This window comes from Bos indicus x Bos taurus, chromosome 26 (genome assembly GCF_003369695.1).
Source record: "Bos indicus x Bos taurus breed Angus x Brahman F1 hybrid chromosome 26, Bos_hybrid_MaternalHap_v2.0, whole genome shotgun sequence".
Classification (NCBI taxonomy): domain Eukaryota; kingdom Metazoa; phylum Chordata; class Mammalia; order Artiodactyla; family Bovidae; genus Bos; species Bos indicus x Bos taurus.
Genome location: NC_040101.1, coordinates 5,163,069 through 5,176,867, shown reverse-complemented (window position 1 = coordinate 5,176,867; position 13,799 = coordinate 5,163,069). Strand labels below are relative to the sequence as shown.

Here is a 13,799-nt window from a genome sequence, read left to right as displayed (position 1 = left end):
AATGTTCAAACTACTGCACAATTACACTCATCTCCCAAGCTAGCAAAATAATGTGCAAAATTCTCCAAGCCAGGCTTCAACAGTACATGAACCATGAACTTCCAGATTTTTAAGCTGGATTTAGAAAAGACAGAAACCAGAGATCAAATTGCCACATCTGTTGGATCATGGAAAAAGCAAGAGAGTTCCAATAAAACATCTACTTCTCCTTTATTGACTACACCAAAGCCTTTGACCATGTGCATCACAACAAACTGTGGAAAATTCTTAAAGAGATGGGAATACCAGACCCCCTGACCTGCCTCCTGAGAAACCTATATGCAGGTCAGGAAGCAACACTTAGAACTGGACATGGGACAACAGACTGGTTTCCAAATCAGGAAAAGAATACACCAAGGTTGTATATTGTCACTCTGCTAATTTAACATATATGCAGAGTACGTCATGTGAAATGCTGAGCTGGATGAATCACAAGCTGGAATCAAGATTGCTGGGAGAAATATCCATAACCTCAGATATGCAGATGATACCACCCTTATAGCAGAAAGCAAAGAAGAACTAAAGAGCCTCTTGATGAAAGTGAAAGAGGAGAGTGAAAAAGTTGGTTTAAAGCTCAACATTCAGAAAACTAAGATTACAGCATCTGATCCCATCACTTCATGGCAAATAGATGGGGAAACAATGGAAACAGTGAGAGATTTTATTTTCAGGGGCTCCCAAATCACTGCAGATGGAGACTGCAGCCATAAAATTAAAAGACACTTGCTTCTTGGAAGAAAAGCTATGACCAACCTAGACAGCATATTAAAAAACAGAGACATGACTTTGCCAACAAAGGTCCATCTACTCGAAGATATGGTTTTTCTAGTAGGCATGTATGGATGTGAGAGTTGGACTATAAAAAAAGCTGAGTGCTGAAGAACTGATACTTTTGAACTACGGTGTTGGAGAAGACTCTTGAGAGTCCCTTGGACTGCAAGGAGATCCAACCAGTCCATTCTAAAGGAAATCAGTCCTGAATATTAATTGGAAGGACTGATGTTGAAGCTGAAACTCCAATACTTTGGCCACCTGATGCGAAGAAGTGACTCATTTGAAAAGACCCTGATGCTGGGAAAGATTGAAGGTGGGAGGAGAATGGGATGGCAGAGGATGAGATGGTTGGATGGCATCACCAACTCAATGGACATGAGTTTGAGCAAGCTCCAGGAGTTGGTGATGGACAGGGAGGGTGGCATGCTGTGGTTCATGGGGTCGCAAAGAGTCAGACATGACTGAGCAACTGAACTGAATTGATACAGCAAAGTGACTCCGTATTTTTTTTTCAGATTGTTTCCATTATCGGTTATTATAAGATAGTGAATGTATTTCCCTGTACTGTACAGTAAATCACTGCTGTTTATTTTATACTAGCACTGTGCGTCTGTTAATCCCATACTCCTCATTTATGACCCCACCCTGTCCTTTTCCCCTTTGGTAGCCCCAAGTTTATTTTCTCTGTCTCTTTCTGTTTTATAAATAAATTCAATTGTGTTACATTTTAGATTCTACAAGTAAGCAATATCGTGTGATACTTGTCTTCCTCTGCCTGACGTCCTTCACTTAGTGTGATCATCTCTAGGCCCATCCAAACTGCTGCAAGTGGCGTCGTTCCATTATTTTTATGGCTGAGTAATATTCCGTTGTCAGTATATACCATATCTTCTTTTAGTGACGTGGTTTTTACTGACCGTGATAAAACTTTATGCAGTGGAGGACACATCTGTCCCTGTGTCTAGTTAGGCTTATTCCCATCAGTCTTGGGTCCCTCCTCCTCCTACCTCCAGTCTTTCCCATAAAAACAAAGATGTCTCGGCCCACCCATCATCTCCCCCAGCTCCCTGCATGCCTCCCGTCTCTCCCCATCCTCCACCGCTCCTGGCTCTGGCTGCTGGCCGGCTCCTGTCTGGGCTCCCAGAACCCCGTCGTAGGTTTTCCTTCTCCCATCTCAGCCTCTCTGCACTGTTGTCAGACTCCTCCATCCAATTGTTCAGTGATGGAGCTCTTCAAGTCTCGATGATTCTGTGGTCTCCCCTTAAGACAGCATTCTTCAATATCAGCCCTTGTGCATCTCAGCCCTTTGTTGGGCCAGGATAGCAACCTAATGGGCCGTTGTATTAATTTTTTTAGAGCCATCTGCCGTAAGGTAACAATGAGTACAAATTGAGCAGCTCGAAGTAACGGCAATACATTATCTTCCAGTTGCAGAGACCAGAGGTTGAAATCAAGGCATCAACAGAGTTGGTTCCTCCTGGAAGTTCAGAGGGAGCACTTCCTGCCTCTCTCCTACCTTCTGGGGCGGCCCCATCCTTCGCTGTGGTCATGCTCCTTAGCTGCGCCTTCATCCTCACATGGCCCTCCTCCCTGTGTCTCTGTCCTTAAACGTCTCCTTTTCCTGATAAGCATACCAGTGGTTGGATTTAAGGCCTGCCCCGTCCAGCATGACCTCATGCTAACAGGATTCCTTCTGCAAAGATGCTCTTCCAGACACACTCGCATTCATAGACAGCAGTGATTAGGGTCTTAACAGATTTTTATGGAGGACACAATTCAACCCACACCAGCCAAGACCAACATACCTCTTTCTTTCCTTTTTATCCCCCACTCAAATAGAATATAAGAAAGCATTAGAGTTCATGGCAGGTAGTAAAGTTAAGCATTATCTCATGAAACTCTTGTGCACATATATTTATGTGTGTGCCTCTTAGTATATTTCTCATTTCAAGAAAATTTTTGAAACTTACTGATCTGCCTCTGAAGCCTTGGTTCACAACACAGCCCTCCTCTTAAGGGGAAGCAGTAAGGCAAGCTCCCTGTCCTCCAGCCTTCTGTGGTCCATATACCTACCTATCTGCGCCCCGCCCACCCACCGCCACAGGGCCTTTGATCCTGCTGGTTGCGTCCCATATCTGTCTGAATTACAGCTTTCCTTCTTCAAATCTGAAAGTCAACATTACTCTCAGAGCAAACTTCACCCACAGCCAACCTGGACCCACTCCACTTTTTCCTAACGAACCATGATCATGGCCCTTTGAGAAAGACTATATACACGTACTTGCATGTCCTGGGCCATCTCTGCTACTAAGCGAACAGGCCCCGCACGTCTGTGGACTGTGTCTCTTCTGCACATTACATTACTGTTCCCATATTAGCTCTGTGCTGGCCTCCAGGACATATTCAGTAAATCATGAAGCAATGAGTGATGCTTGCTGAAAAATTAGTCTCAATGACCATGGAAACCATGGGGGGATGCTGTGAGAAGGCCAGTCTAAGCTTCTAAAGGAAGGACCAGCCTGACTTCATTGTTTGCTCAGACAAACAAGGGCAACGTCTCGTTCTCCCCAAAGCCTGGGAGACACGCGTCATGCCATCAATACCCCGATACCACAGATGAAGAGAGAGAAATGCATCATGCCATCAATACCCCGATACCACAGATGAAGAGAGAGACATGCGTCACGCCATCAATACCCGATACCACAAATGAAGAGAGAGACATGCGTCATGCCATCAATACCCAATACCACAGATGAAGAGAGAGACATGCATCACGCCATCAATACCCGATACCACAGATGAAGAGAGAGACATGCATCATGCCATCAATACCCGATACCACAGATGAAGAGAGAGACATGCATCACGCCATCAATACCCGATACCACAGATGAAGAGAGAGACATGCGTCACGCCATCAATACCCGATACCACAGATGAAGAGAGAGACATGCGTCACGCCATCAATACCCGATACCACAGATGAAGAGAGAGACATGCGTCACGCCATCAATACCCGATACCACAGATGAAGAGAGAGACATGCGTCACGCCATCAATACCCGATACCACAGATGAAGAGAGAGACATGCGTCACGCCATCAATACCCGATACCACAGATGAAGAGACCGTGGGTCAGGGTGGTCAGGTGACTTTCCCCGTGTGCTGGGACTGGGGCTCCGTTTGCTGACCCCTCAACTTGGATGACTGTCTCTGGTGGACATGCTGTTTCTGCTGCTTGGGGTGAAGATTCAGGATAGCAGGTGCTGAGATGAGGCCGGGGAGACCAGAGTCATGCTGTTTTGGGTTAGAGCTGTAGGCCTGGATGTGGGATCTGAGATCTATCCAGGCTCACATCTAAAGGATTACTTCTCGGGGCCCATCGGGCTGGCCCTTTCGAGGTGTCTGCTCACTGTGTGGGTGGGCACAGAGCAGCTGGGTGTGGTCGGAGTGCCTGGTGACCCCAGCTTTGTGGAAACAGGCGTGTCGTTTCAGCAGCAGGAATCTCTGCTTCCTCAGTGGGAAAGTGGCTGTGGGAACGTCTCTTTCCTCACCACGTGGGCTTACCACAAGAATGAAACGTAACACGCACAGCTTGAGGCATGGGACAGTGCTATGCTGTGACTCGTGGACGCCTCTCTGGTCCTCAAGGTGCGGGCCGGGGGGAGGGACGGGGATTTGTGGGAGTCTGCAGACTTGCAGTCTCTTCTCCTCTTGCCCTGTGACCTTGGCCAAGTCATCTTGCTCCCCCGCCCCTGAGGACTAGCTCTGTTCCCTCAACCATCAGTCTTCAGGATGGACTCTTACGAAAACCCTAAAGCCGCCAGCCCTGGATCCCAGGTTCTCTGCATTGCTGCTTGTCTCCTCCTTGGGAGACGACAGCTGAATGGTTCAGGAATCCCTCCTAAGTTCTGGTGACAGCTGTGACTCTATTTGCGGATTACGCTGAGATGTGTATGGATTCATCAAAGCTGCCTGCTTTATTAAAGCTGGAGAAAAGATCAGTCTTGCTGCCAGGGAGATGCTGTCCTGTCCTTCACCTTCGAGCTCTTTATGCCTCCTGTACCAACCTCGCACTCCTGTGTCTCACTTGACTATTAAAACGGCATTTTTAGCACCTTTATCCAGGCAGCCTAACTCTCATGAGGGATATATGCTCAGATCTTTGCTCATCCTCCCTGTTCTCAAATACTTGTGAAGACGCATCACTTTCCACAGAGAAGATGGTGAAGCGTAGCTGAGCAGTGTAAGGCAAGCATCCTTAAGCCCCGCCCAGCACTCAGCCAGCACTGCGAGCACTGTGAGCTGCGTGGAGAAGCAGGGGGCGGGGCTGGCTTCCCTCTCCTGCGGTCCCTGCATCAACTCCATCTCTGGACGAGGGTTGCCGTAAGGCTTGAGACATCCATCGGGTCCCTCCTGGTGATCCAGACCGAAATGGCGAAGGCGCTACAGCTGGGGCTCCCCTGCCCGTTACCTTTCTGAACCTCGGGGTTTAATTTGAATCAGTGTAAGACCTGAGAGAGGGAGTTAGGTCAGGGGGAGAGGCTCGGACACTGATGGAGATCCACCTGGGTTTCACCACTCGTACTGTTCAAGAGCTACCATCCCAGACCGGGAAGCAACTGCTTGGCAGTTGCCAGGGTCTTTAGAGCCTGTGTTAGTGACTGACAGCGCCTGCCCAGGACCAGGCTGTCACCTCCTCAGGGCCTCTGGCCTCCCCCTCGCTGTGCTGCAGTCTGAGCACCTGGAGGCCGAGGCTGGTGTGTTGGCATCCTCGGGGTCCTCCCTGCAATGCTGCACTCCCCGCTACCCCAGACATGTGCTCCGCTGGGAGGCAGCTCATCCCCCTGGACAGCAAGCATCCCCCCAGCCTGGGGAGGAAGCATCTGCCCTGGATGGAGCACGGTATTCCCTCCCCAATCCTCCTCTCCTGGCAAATGCTGGGAGGATGATCTTCCCAGTCATCACGCAGCCAACCACTTCCTCGCCTGGCCTGCGCTGCTGGGACCCCTTTGTCATTCCTACAGGAGCAAAATGGGGATGAAAAACAGCTCTCCAAGCCTCAAAAGGAAGCACCCCTTACTGTGCTCGGATTGTGTACCCCTGGGGTGTTTTGGGGTGCCAGCTAGACACCGAAGGGTGGCCGGGTCCCTGCTCACTGTATCTTGGTGGTGGGCGCAGACCCGGGCAGAGAGACCCTCTCTCTCACTCACAGAATTTACCTGCCCCAGTCGCTGGGCAGCACTGCATTCACCTCGGAGGACCGGCTTGTCCTCGGAGGAAGGGCGGTAACACTGCCCGCTCTGATCAGTTTCTCCACATGTACAGCCTCCTGGCACCTGTCCGACTGGGATGTTCCCAAGGTTGACTTCTCCAAGGGGAGCTGCCAGGTTTGTTTATCTTTCTTGGTTGTGATGATCACAGGGTCCATAGTCCTTTCCTGCTGGAAGTGACAGACAGGTGCTTCAGGCACACGAGACCCTGATGAAAGGTGGCACCAGCTGGGGCTGTTGAGGTACCAGCCCGATCTCTGCCTCTGGAGTCACAACTCAGTCATCCGTAATCAGAGCTTTCTTCCCATGTCAGCTGACACGGGGATGCGCGGGGCAGGTGCCGATCCACAGCTGCAATGCTGCAACACTGTGGGATCATTTTGCAAATTATTATTTTTAATATAATCAGCCTTTTCCTTAGGCAATAAAGGGAAACGTTAAATTGCTCACAAACTAATAAAGGTTTATCTTCTGAAGCATCAAATTCTGTTTACTCATGAAACAACACCCCCTCTGCTGACCCACTGGGAAGAAAATTAGCATTTATTTTCCCGGGATAAACAAAAATGGGCGGGGGCGGGGGGGAATGTTTGTTGACATCTCTTGGTGTTAAGTCCTTCCTTACACTGAAAATGATGAAGAAGGATGGGAACTGGGAGCGCCATGGAAGAGGCCTTCCCGGGCCTGATTGCCTAAGACTCCGGGGCTTAATTTAACATGTGAGGCGTGTTTACTGTGTGCCGGGCTGTGCAATGGCATCTGGTGTCTGGTGCCTAGATGCTAATGATATGCATGCAAAGCAAACTCCCCCTCGGGCCCAGGGACCAGGTTCTCTTTCTCCTGCCATGAGAGATGGAAGAAAGGAAAGGAATTTCTCTGCACCGTCTCCCCCATGTTCCCACAGAGGAGAGGCCCTTATGTAATCCGTGATGATGGGAAAGTGAGGTTTTCAGCTGAATTGCTCCTCCAATTCCTTTCGGGGGCAGAAGAAGTTGATGCTTTGACACCCTCTTTATTGGCCTCAGGGATGGGAGACTTTCGTTGCACGTAAAAATAATCCAAGTCTGGACTTCCCTGGAGGCCCAGTAGGTTAGGGCTCTATGCTTCCAAGGCAGGGGTCAGATTCAAAAACCTGACCGGGGACCTAAGATCCTTCATGCCGCGTGGTGCAGCCAAAAATAAAAGTAAATAAAAGTAATCCAAGCCTGATGTTCAAATGCTGCATGGAGTGACTCAGTGTTTTTCCTGTCTCTGGTTTTCAGGTACGGCGACATGCGGAGACAGATTGGCTTCGAGATCAGGGACATGTGGTACAATCTCGGTGAGTAACTGGGATTTCAGGGCAACGCGGTGAACCTCATGAGTCAGTGGTAGGCAGTGACGCTGGCCCCGTCTGTCAGCTTTGCGGTATCTTAAAAATCCGAACAACTCCTGGCTACCTTTGCGGTTAGTGCTTTCAGGGAACAAGAGATGGGAGACCACAGTAAAGGGAAGCAGATCTGATCGTGGAGGAGACAGAAAAGTCAGTAGCGCGCCCTCTCGTGTCAGGCGAGCACAGCTGTGCATCGGAACGCTTGCTCCTGGGTGTCGCTACCGTTTCCTCCATTTTCCATGAATCAAACAATGTAGCTCATCCTACTGGTATGCACGCCATCCCTTACTGTCTTCAGTTTCGCATAATCTACCTTCAAAGGGGTTTATTTGCCCACTCAAAACTGGGCTCGTCTTTAGGTGGCGGTAGGGTGAGTACTTGTGCAGTCAAAACAACCAGGGCTATGTGTGTTTGAGATAAGAAATGAGCATAGGCCTTTATCCCTATGAATTCCCTCTTAGCATTGCTTTTGCTGCCTCGCCAAGTGTTGGTATGTTGTGTTTTCATTTTTCCTTTGTCTCAAGATAATTTTCCATTTCCTCTTTGATTTCCTCTTTGACCCATTGGTTGTTTGGGAGTGTGGTCTTAAACTTCCATGTGTTTGTAGTTTTCTAGTTTTCTTTCTGTTACTGATTTCTAGCTTTAACTCTATTGTGGTAGGAAAAGATACTTGGTATGGTTTCAATATTCTTGAATTTGTTAGTGGTTTTGTGACCTAACGTGTGATATATCCTCAGGTGCTCCTTGTGCACTTGAGAGAAGTGTGTATTCTGCTGCATCTGTGAGGTGAAATGTTCTGTCTGTGTCAGTTAGGTCCACCATCTGTGGTGCTGGCAAGAAAGATCTCCCCTAAACAACCCAACATTACGCTTCAAGGACCTTAAGAAACAAACAAAAACTTAGAGTCTGCAGAAGGAAGGACATAATAAGGATTGAATAATAAAAATGATTCAACACATGAAAATTAGTTAAAGTGATATACTGCATTGATTGAATGAAGGATAATAAGAACGATTATCTCAATAGAGGCAGAAAAAGCATTTGACAAAATTCAAAACTCTTTTGTGCTAAAAACTCAACAAACTTGGTATAGAAGGCATGTAACTTAACATAATAAAGGTCATATATTGTCAACTAATATCATACTCAATGATGAGGAACTGAAAACTTCTCTCTAAGGTTGGAAATAAGACAAGATGCTTACTCTCACCCCTTCTATTTCATCTAATACTGGAAGTTCTGGCCAGACTAGTTAGGTAAGAAAAAGCAGTAAGAAGGACCCAGATCAGAAAGGAAGAAGTAAAATTATCTGTTTGCAGATGATATGATCATATATGTAGAAAACCCTAAACACTCCAGCAAAAAGTATTAGAACTAATAAATTCAGGAAAGTTTGTAGGATACAACATAGGGGAAAAAAGTTGCCTTTCTATACATACTATCTATAGAAGAAATTAAGGAAACAATCCCGTTTATAATAGCATAAAAATAAGTAAAATATTTAGGAATAAAATACACCAAAATCAACTCATAATGCACTAAAGACTTAAACCTAAGGGCTGAAACCACAAAACTCCTAAAGGAAACCATAGGAGAAGAACTTTTAAACATTGGCCTTGGCAATGATTTCTTGGAAATGACACCAAAAAGTCAAGTAGACTACATCAAACTAAAAAGCATTTACACAACAGAGGAAGGGAACAGTAGAATGAAAAGATAGCCTATGAAGTGGGGGAATAAATTTTTCAACCCCAGGTCTGATAAGGGATTAATATCAACAGTATTTGAGAAACTCCTACAATTGTGTAGCAAAAATACAAACAAATGCAAATAAACCAATTAAAAAATTATCCAATGACTTAAATAGACATTTCTCCCAAGAAGACAGACCGATGGCCAGTAGGTAAATGAAAAGATGCTCAACATCACGAGTCATCGAGGAAATGCAAATCAAAACCACTGTGGGCCATTACCTTACACCAGTTGGATGGCTGTTATTTAAAAACAAAACAAAAAAAAGATAAACATACGTTTTCAAGAAGGTAGAGAATTTGGGACTATTGTACACAGCTGGTGGGATTGTAAAATGGTGCATCCGCTATGGGAAACAGCATGGAGGTTCCCCAATAAATTAAAGACAGAAGGGTCCATGCTCCAGCAATCTTACTCCAGGTTGCTTATCCTGATGAACTGGACTCAGAATCTGGATAAGGCAGGCACTCCCACGTTAACTGCAACAGTGTTCACAGCAGTCAGGTGCGGAAGAGACCTGTACATCTAACCGATGGAAGAACAGGTGAAGGAAACGTGGTGTGTATGTGTGTACAATGAGATACTGTTCAGTGAGAGAAGGCCTGTCATATACAAAGGGAAGAAAGACCCTGAAGACCGTTGTTAGATGTGAAATAAGCTGCAATTCATGGGGTCGCAAAGAGTCGGACACGACTGAGCGACTGAACTGAACTGAACTGAAGCCAGTCATAGATGGACAAACTCCACATGAGTCTTCTTATACGAGGTCTCTAAAGGAGTCAAACTCCTTAGAGCAGAGAGCAGAGGGGTGGTTGCTAGGGGCAGGGGTCAGCCGGGGGAGCCATGGAGGTGCTGATCAGAAGCTAAGATGTTTCATTTTTGCCTGATGCGTGCGTTCTGGAGATCTGCTGTTGTGCATATTAACGAACAGTTAACGAGGCTGTGCTGTACGTGTAAAATTGGAGAAGGTAGATCTCATCTTGTTGGGCTCTACAATAAAAAAGAGAAGTAAAATGATAAGATATTAGCACAATGAAAGCAATTTTATTAATCAGAGAATTAATATAACAAAGAAATTCTCTATTAAAATGTTAGCCAGGATGGTGCACATATGGGTGTGAATCAAAGTACTGGCTCTCGATGTGAAAGATCTTTGCTGCATCCCCAACACAGAGCCCTCCAGGCTCCGTCCTGTCCTCGATCTTCCTGCCATCCCTGGGGAGAATGCAGGCACCCTGAGTTCCCAGGGAAGAGACCAAGTGAGTCCCTCCCCAGCCCACATCCTGCCGTGACCCTGCCTGGCTGCATGGCCTCTGTCACGTGACTCACAGGGCTTTCCTCACTTAGCTTTCTAGGCTGTAAGATAAAGGGGTTGGGTGGAAGCTTGCAAGAGCCTTCCAAGCCTGAAGTTCAATAATTCCTGTTATATATATATATATATATACATGATGATCTCTGTAGGGAAAAGCTCAGGCTCCTCGGATAGGGAGGAGGACTTCTCATGATTCATTTTAATTGATCTGGCTCTGACGGGTGCATCTGTCATGTTTCCTGGCAGGTCACAGACTTCAGGCCTCCTGCCAGGAAAGTTCCGTGGATAGCCCCATTCAAGGGAGGGGCCGGGGAAGGCAGGCAAGGATGGAGGGAGTTGTTCTTGGCTGGACAAGTGGGAGCCGGGGCTTTTCCGCGTGCCAGGGTCCAAGTATGCTGTGGGTTCCGCCTGCTGTGGCTGGGCCGACAGTGGGCACACAACGTGCTTCTGCACCAGGGCCCTCTCTGAACTCACCTTTCACCCCGGCCCTTCCTGAGAGAGCGGCCGCACCTTCTTCTGAATTATCCAGTGTCAACTCTAAAGTCCAAACTGGGAGCTAGTCTGTTTTCCCTAAAAGGACAGTTCCAAGTGTGTTTTCAAATGCTTCCTTCCAAAATACCTTTTTGGTAGTCTTTTTTTCATTTAGGATAAGAAGAGACAGCCATCCTGGCAGATACTCAGACACGTTATTAACACGCTAAAATGCTTCCTTCTTGTTTGATTAGTAGTTGCTGTCTCAGCTCAGCTCACCCAGGACTGTCTCCTCCTCTCTGGCCTTCAACTGAAGGACCCCTTCCTGGCACAGAGGGAGCCTCCAAAAGCCAGCTCGAGCCCTGGCTGAGCAGACCAATGGGCACTCCTGACACTCGGATTGTCTTTCTTTCTTTTTTTTTTTAATTCAAAGTGTTTTTGAGGTCGTCTCTGGAATCCCTGACATTGATCACTGTTTGAAAATGACTGCTCGCGTGCTCTGTGTGATTTCAGTGAAGCAAGGTGAGACGGCCCCAGGGAAGTCTGAGCCCCTCAGTGAAGTCATCTCTGGGTCTTCATGAAGGCTCCACCAGTCAGTGCGGTGGGCTCTCTCAACATCACCTGTCCTTTTGCTCCAAGTAGGCTGAGTTGAGCAAGTCAACAGAGACTTTTGATTTGCAATGTAAATGATGCCATTAAGAGAGAATGTGTCCAATTCCTCCCTATCCGTTGCTGCTGATTCACACATCAGAGCTGTGTTTGGCAGTTTTTCACCTAGGACCTTTGACTCTGCAAAAGAAGCGGCCAGGAGGTCAAGTGTAAACCTAAACCGTGACCGTGATCCATGAAGGGCAGGAATATGGTAACAGAAAGAAATAATCATCAACCCACGTGATTGGGTTCCTTGTGTATAAAATAATAATTATTTTTGAATGTTTAAAGAATAATAAACATATCAGCTGCTCACAAGATCAGGCCCAAGCAGCCCTCAAAATGGCTAAGGCCAGCTCTGGGGGTCACCACCCTGAGGTCACTCCATGGGGTCACCTCCGGCCACCTGGCTCTTTCTTTGCTGTTGTGAATCTCACGTGTCGGAGCCTGCCCGCTAAGTGTCACTGCTGAGGCCACCACTCTGGATATTTACGACAGCATGTTTCAGTTTCTCAAGATGTACACAACCTATTTTCTACACAGTCTTTTTATAGAATTTTTTTTTTCTCAAATGTGTTCAGGTTTGGGACCACATTGGCATTCTGATCGAGCCAGCTCCACTGAGAAAATAAAAAAAAATACAAGTCAGATATATTCATCCTCTTACAATTACTTACCTATCACCCGGAGCCAAATACACCCTGAGAAGACTTTTTCCTTGAGTCTTGTGTGCCGCGTGCATGATTCAGAACCCGCCTCCGTACAGAGCAAGCTTCAGAGCGAGGATCCGGGGTCTCTGTTCCTGAATTTCATGCAAGTACAGACAGCGCTGCCCCATGGGACCGAGCAGCATGTCCTGGTTCTTTTTTTTTTCCTCCCATACCTGTCATATTTTGAGTGCAAAAGGAGAAATCAAAGGCAGACTCTCTCCCCAAAAGAGGGGGAGAAATGTGCTCATTTACCCAGCTCTTCAGTTATTTATCAAAGCGCGCTCCACGCAGCAGCCCAGGAGCCCCGTCTCCCTGTGCCTTTCTCACCTCGATTTACACTTTGTTTATTCCATACAGCACCCTGGAGCTGCAGTCGCTGGGATGTGGCCAGAACACATGGGCTTGCAGGAGATCTTTATCTGCCAGGCTGGGCCTGGGGTATTTGTCATGCAGAGATTCCCTTTGGGGGTATTTTTGGAGACTTGGAAAAATTGTGTGTTTCCCGTTAAAACAGTGGGCGGACTCTGTTTGACGGGGTGATGGAAATTTTGGCTCTTGCCTACCCTTGTGTATACGAAGATTTTCCCAGAATTAGACGATGTTTAACATTTAACGTCCCGGATTTCTGAACACTCGTGATCCTCAAGAGATCTTCCAGACACCCTGGGGGAAGGTTGCTCAGAAGGCAGAAGCCAGCCCCTCCCTGAGACAGAGCGGTCTGGTTCCCAAAAAATGAGCTCCATGTTTTGTCATGAGAAAAAAGACTCCCGGTGGGGTTTTAAGAATTGTGGAGTGGTAACCAGGAATTTTGGACCCAAATTTGAGCAAACTCCAGAAGATAGTGAAGGACAGAAGAGGCTGGAGGGCTACAGCCCATGGGGGTCCCAAAGAGTCAGACGTAACTTAATGACCGAAAAACAACAAATAACAAACCAGGAGTTTGGCAGAGGTGACCAGAGGTGAAAGAGTCCCACTGTGACCCGATAATTAGCGTGTTCGTCCTTTGTCTCAAAAGGATACAAACAGAAAAATAAGTCCTCTTTTTCTTAAAGTCTACAGTTCAAGAGTCACCTTGATCCCCATTGATTCCAAGCCTGATTTCATCATTAAATTTGAACAAGAGATGCTCCAGGGGAAATCCATAATGCAAATGCCAGAACAAGAAAAAAAAAAAATAAAAAGATGAATACTAAAGAACTGCATCCAGCCCTCTCTCATCTTGAGGACCATTGGTTCTCCAAGGCTAAACTCGGGGACCTCATTGTGGCTGAGGCTCATCACTGGTACCCGGCCAGCCTGTCCTGCGTTAATAGGAGGAGTAACCATTGGAGATGATCACTGTAACAATTACAGTGAATTTGGAGACACCATTGTTCTTGGAACATACTTTTCCAATCCCTGCGTTCACAACCACTTGTTACTATCCTATCCTCTCCTGCCA

At 47.0% G+C, this 13,799-nt stretch overlaps 1 protein-coding gene across 2 annotated transcripts in view; it reads left to right on the top strand.

The window, feature by feature from the left end:
- DOCK1 (dedicator of cytokinesis 1) overlaps positions 1 to 13,799 on the top strand; it is a 554,660-nt gene that overhangs the window by 449,147 nt on the left and 91,714 nt on the right. For both annotated transcript variants that reach the window (XM_027528650.1, XM_027528651.1), the window contains exon 32: positions 7,353 to 7,411. In XM_027528650.1, coding sequence (XP_027384451.1) covers positions 7,353 to 7,411 — 59 coding nt within the window. The remainder of the gene's footprint in view (positions 1 to 7,352; positions 7,412 to 13,799) is intronic.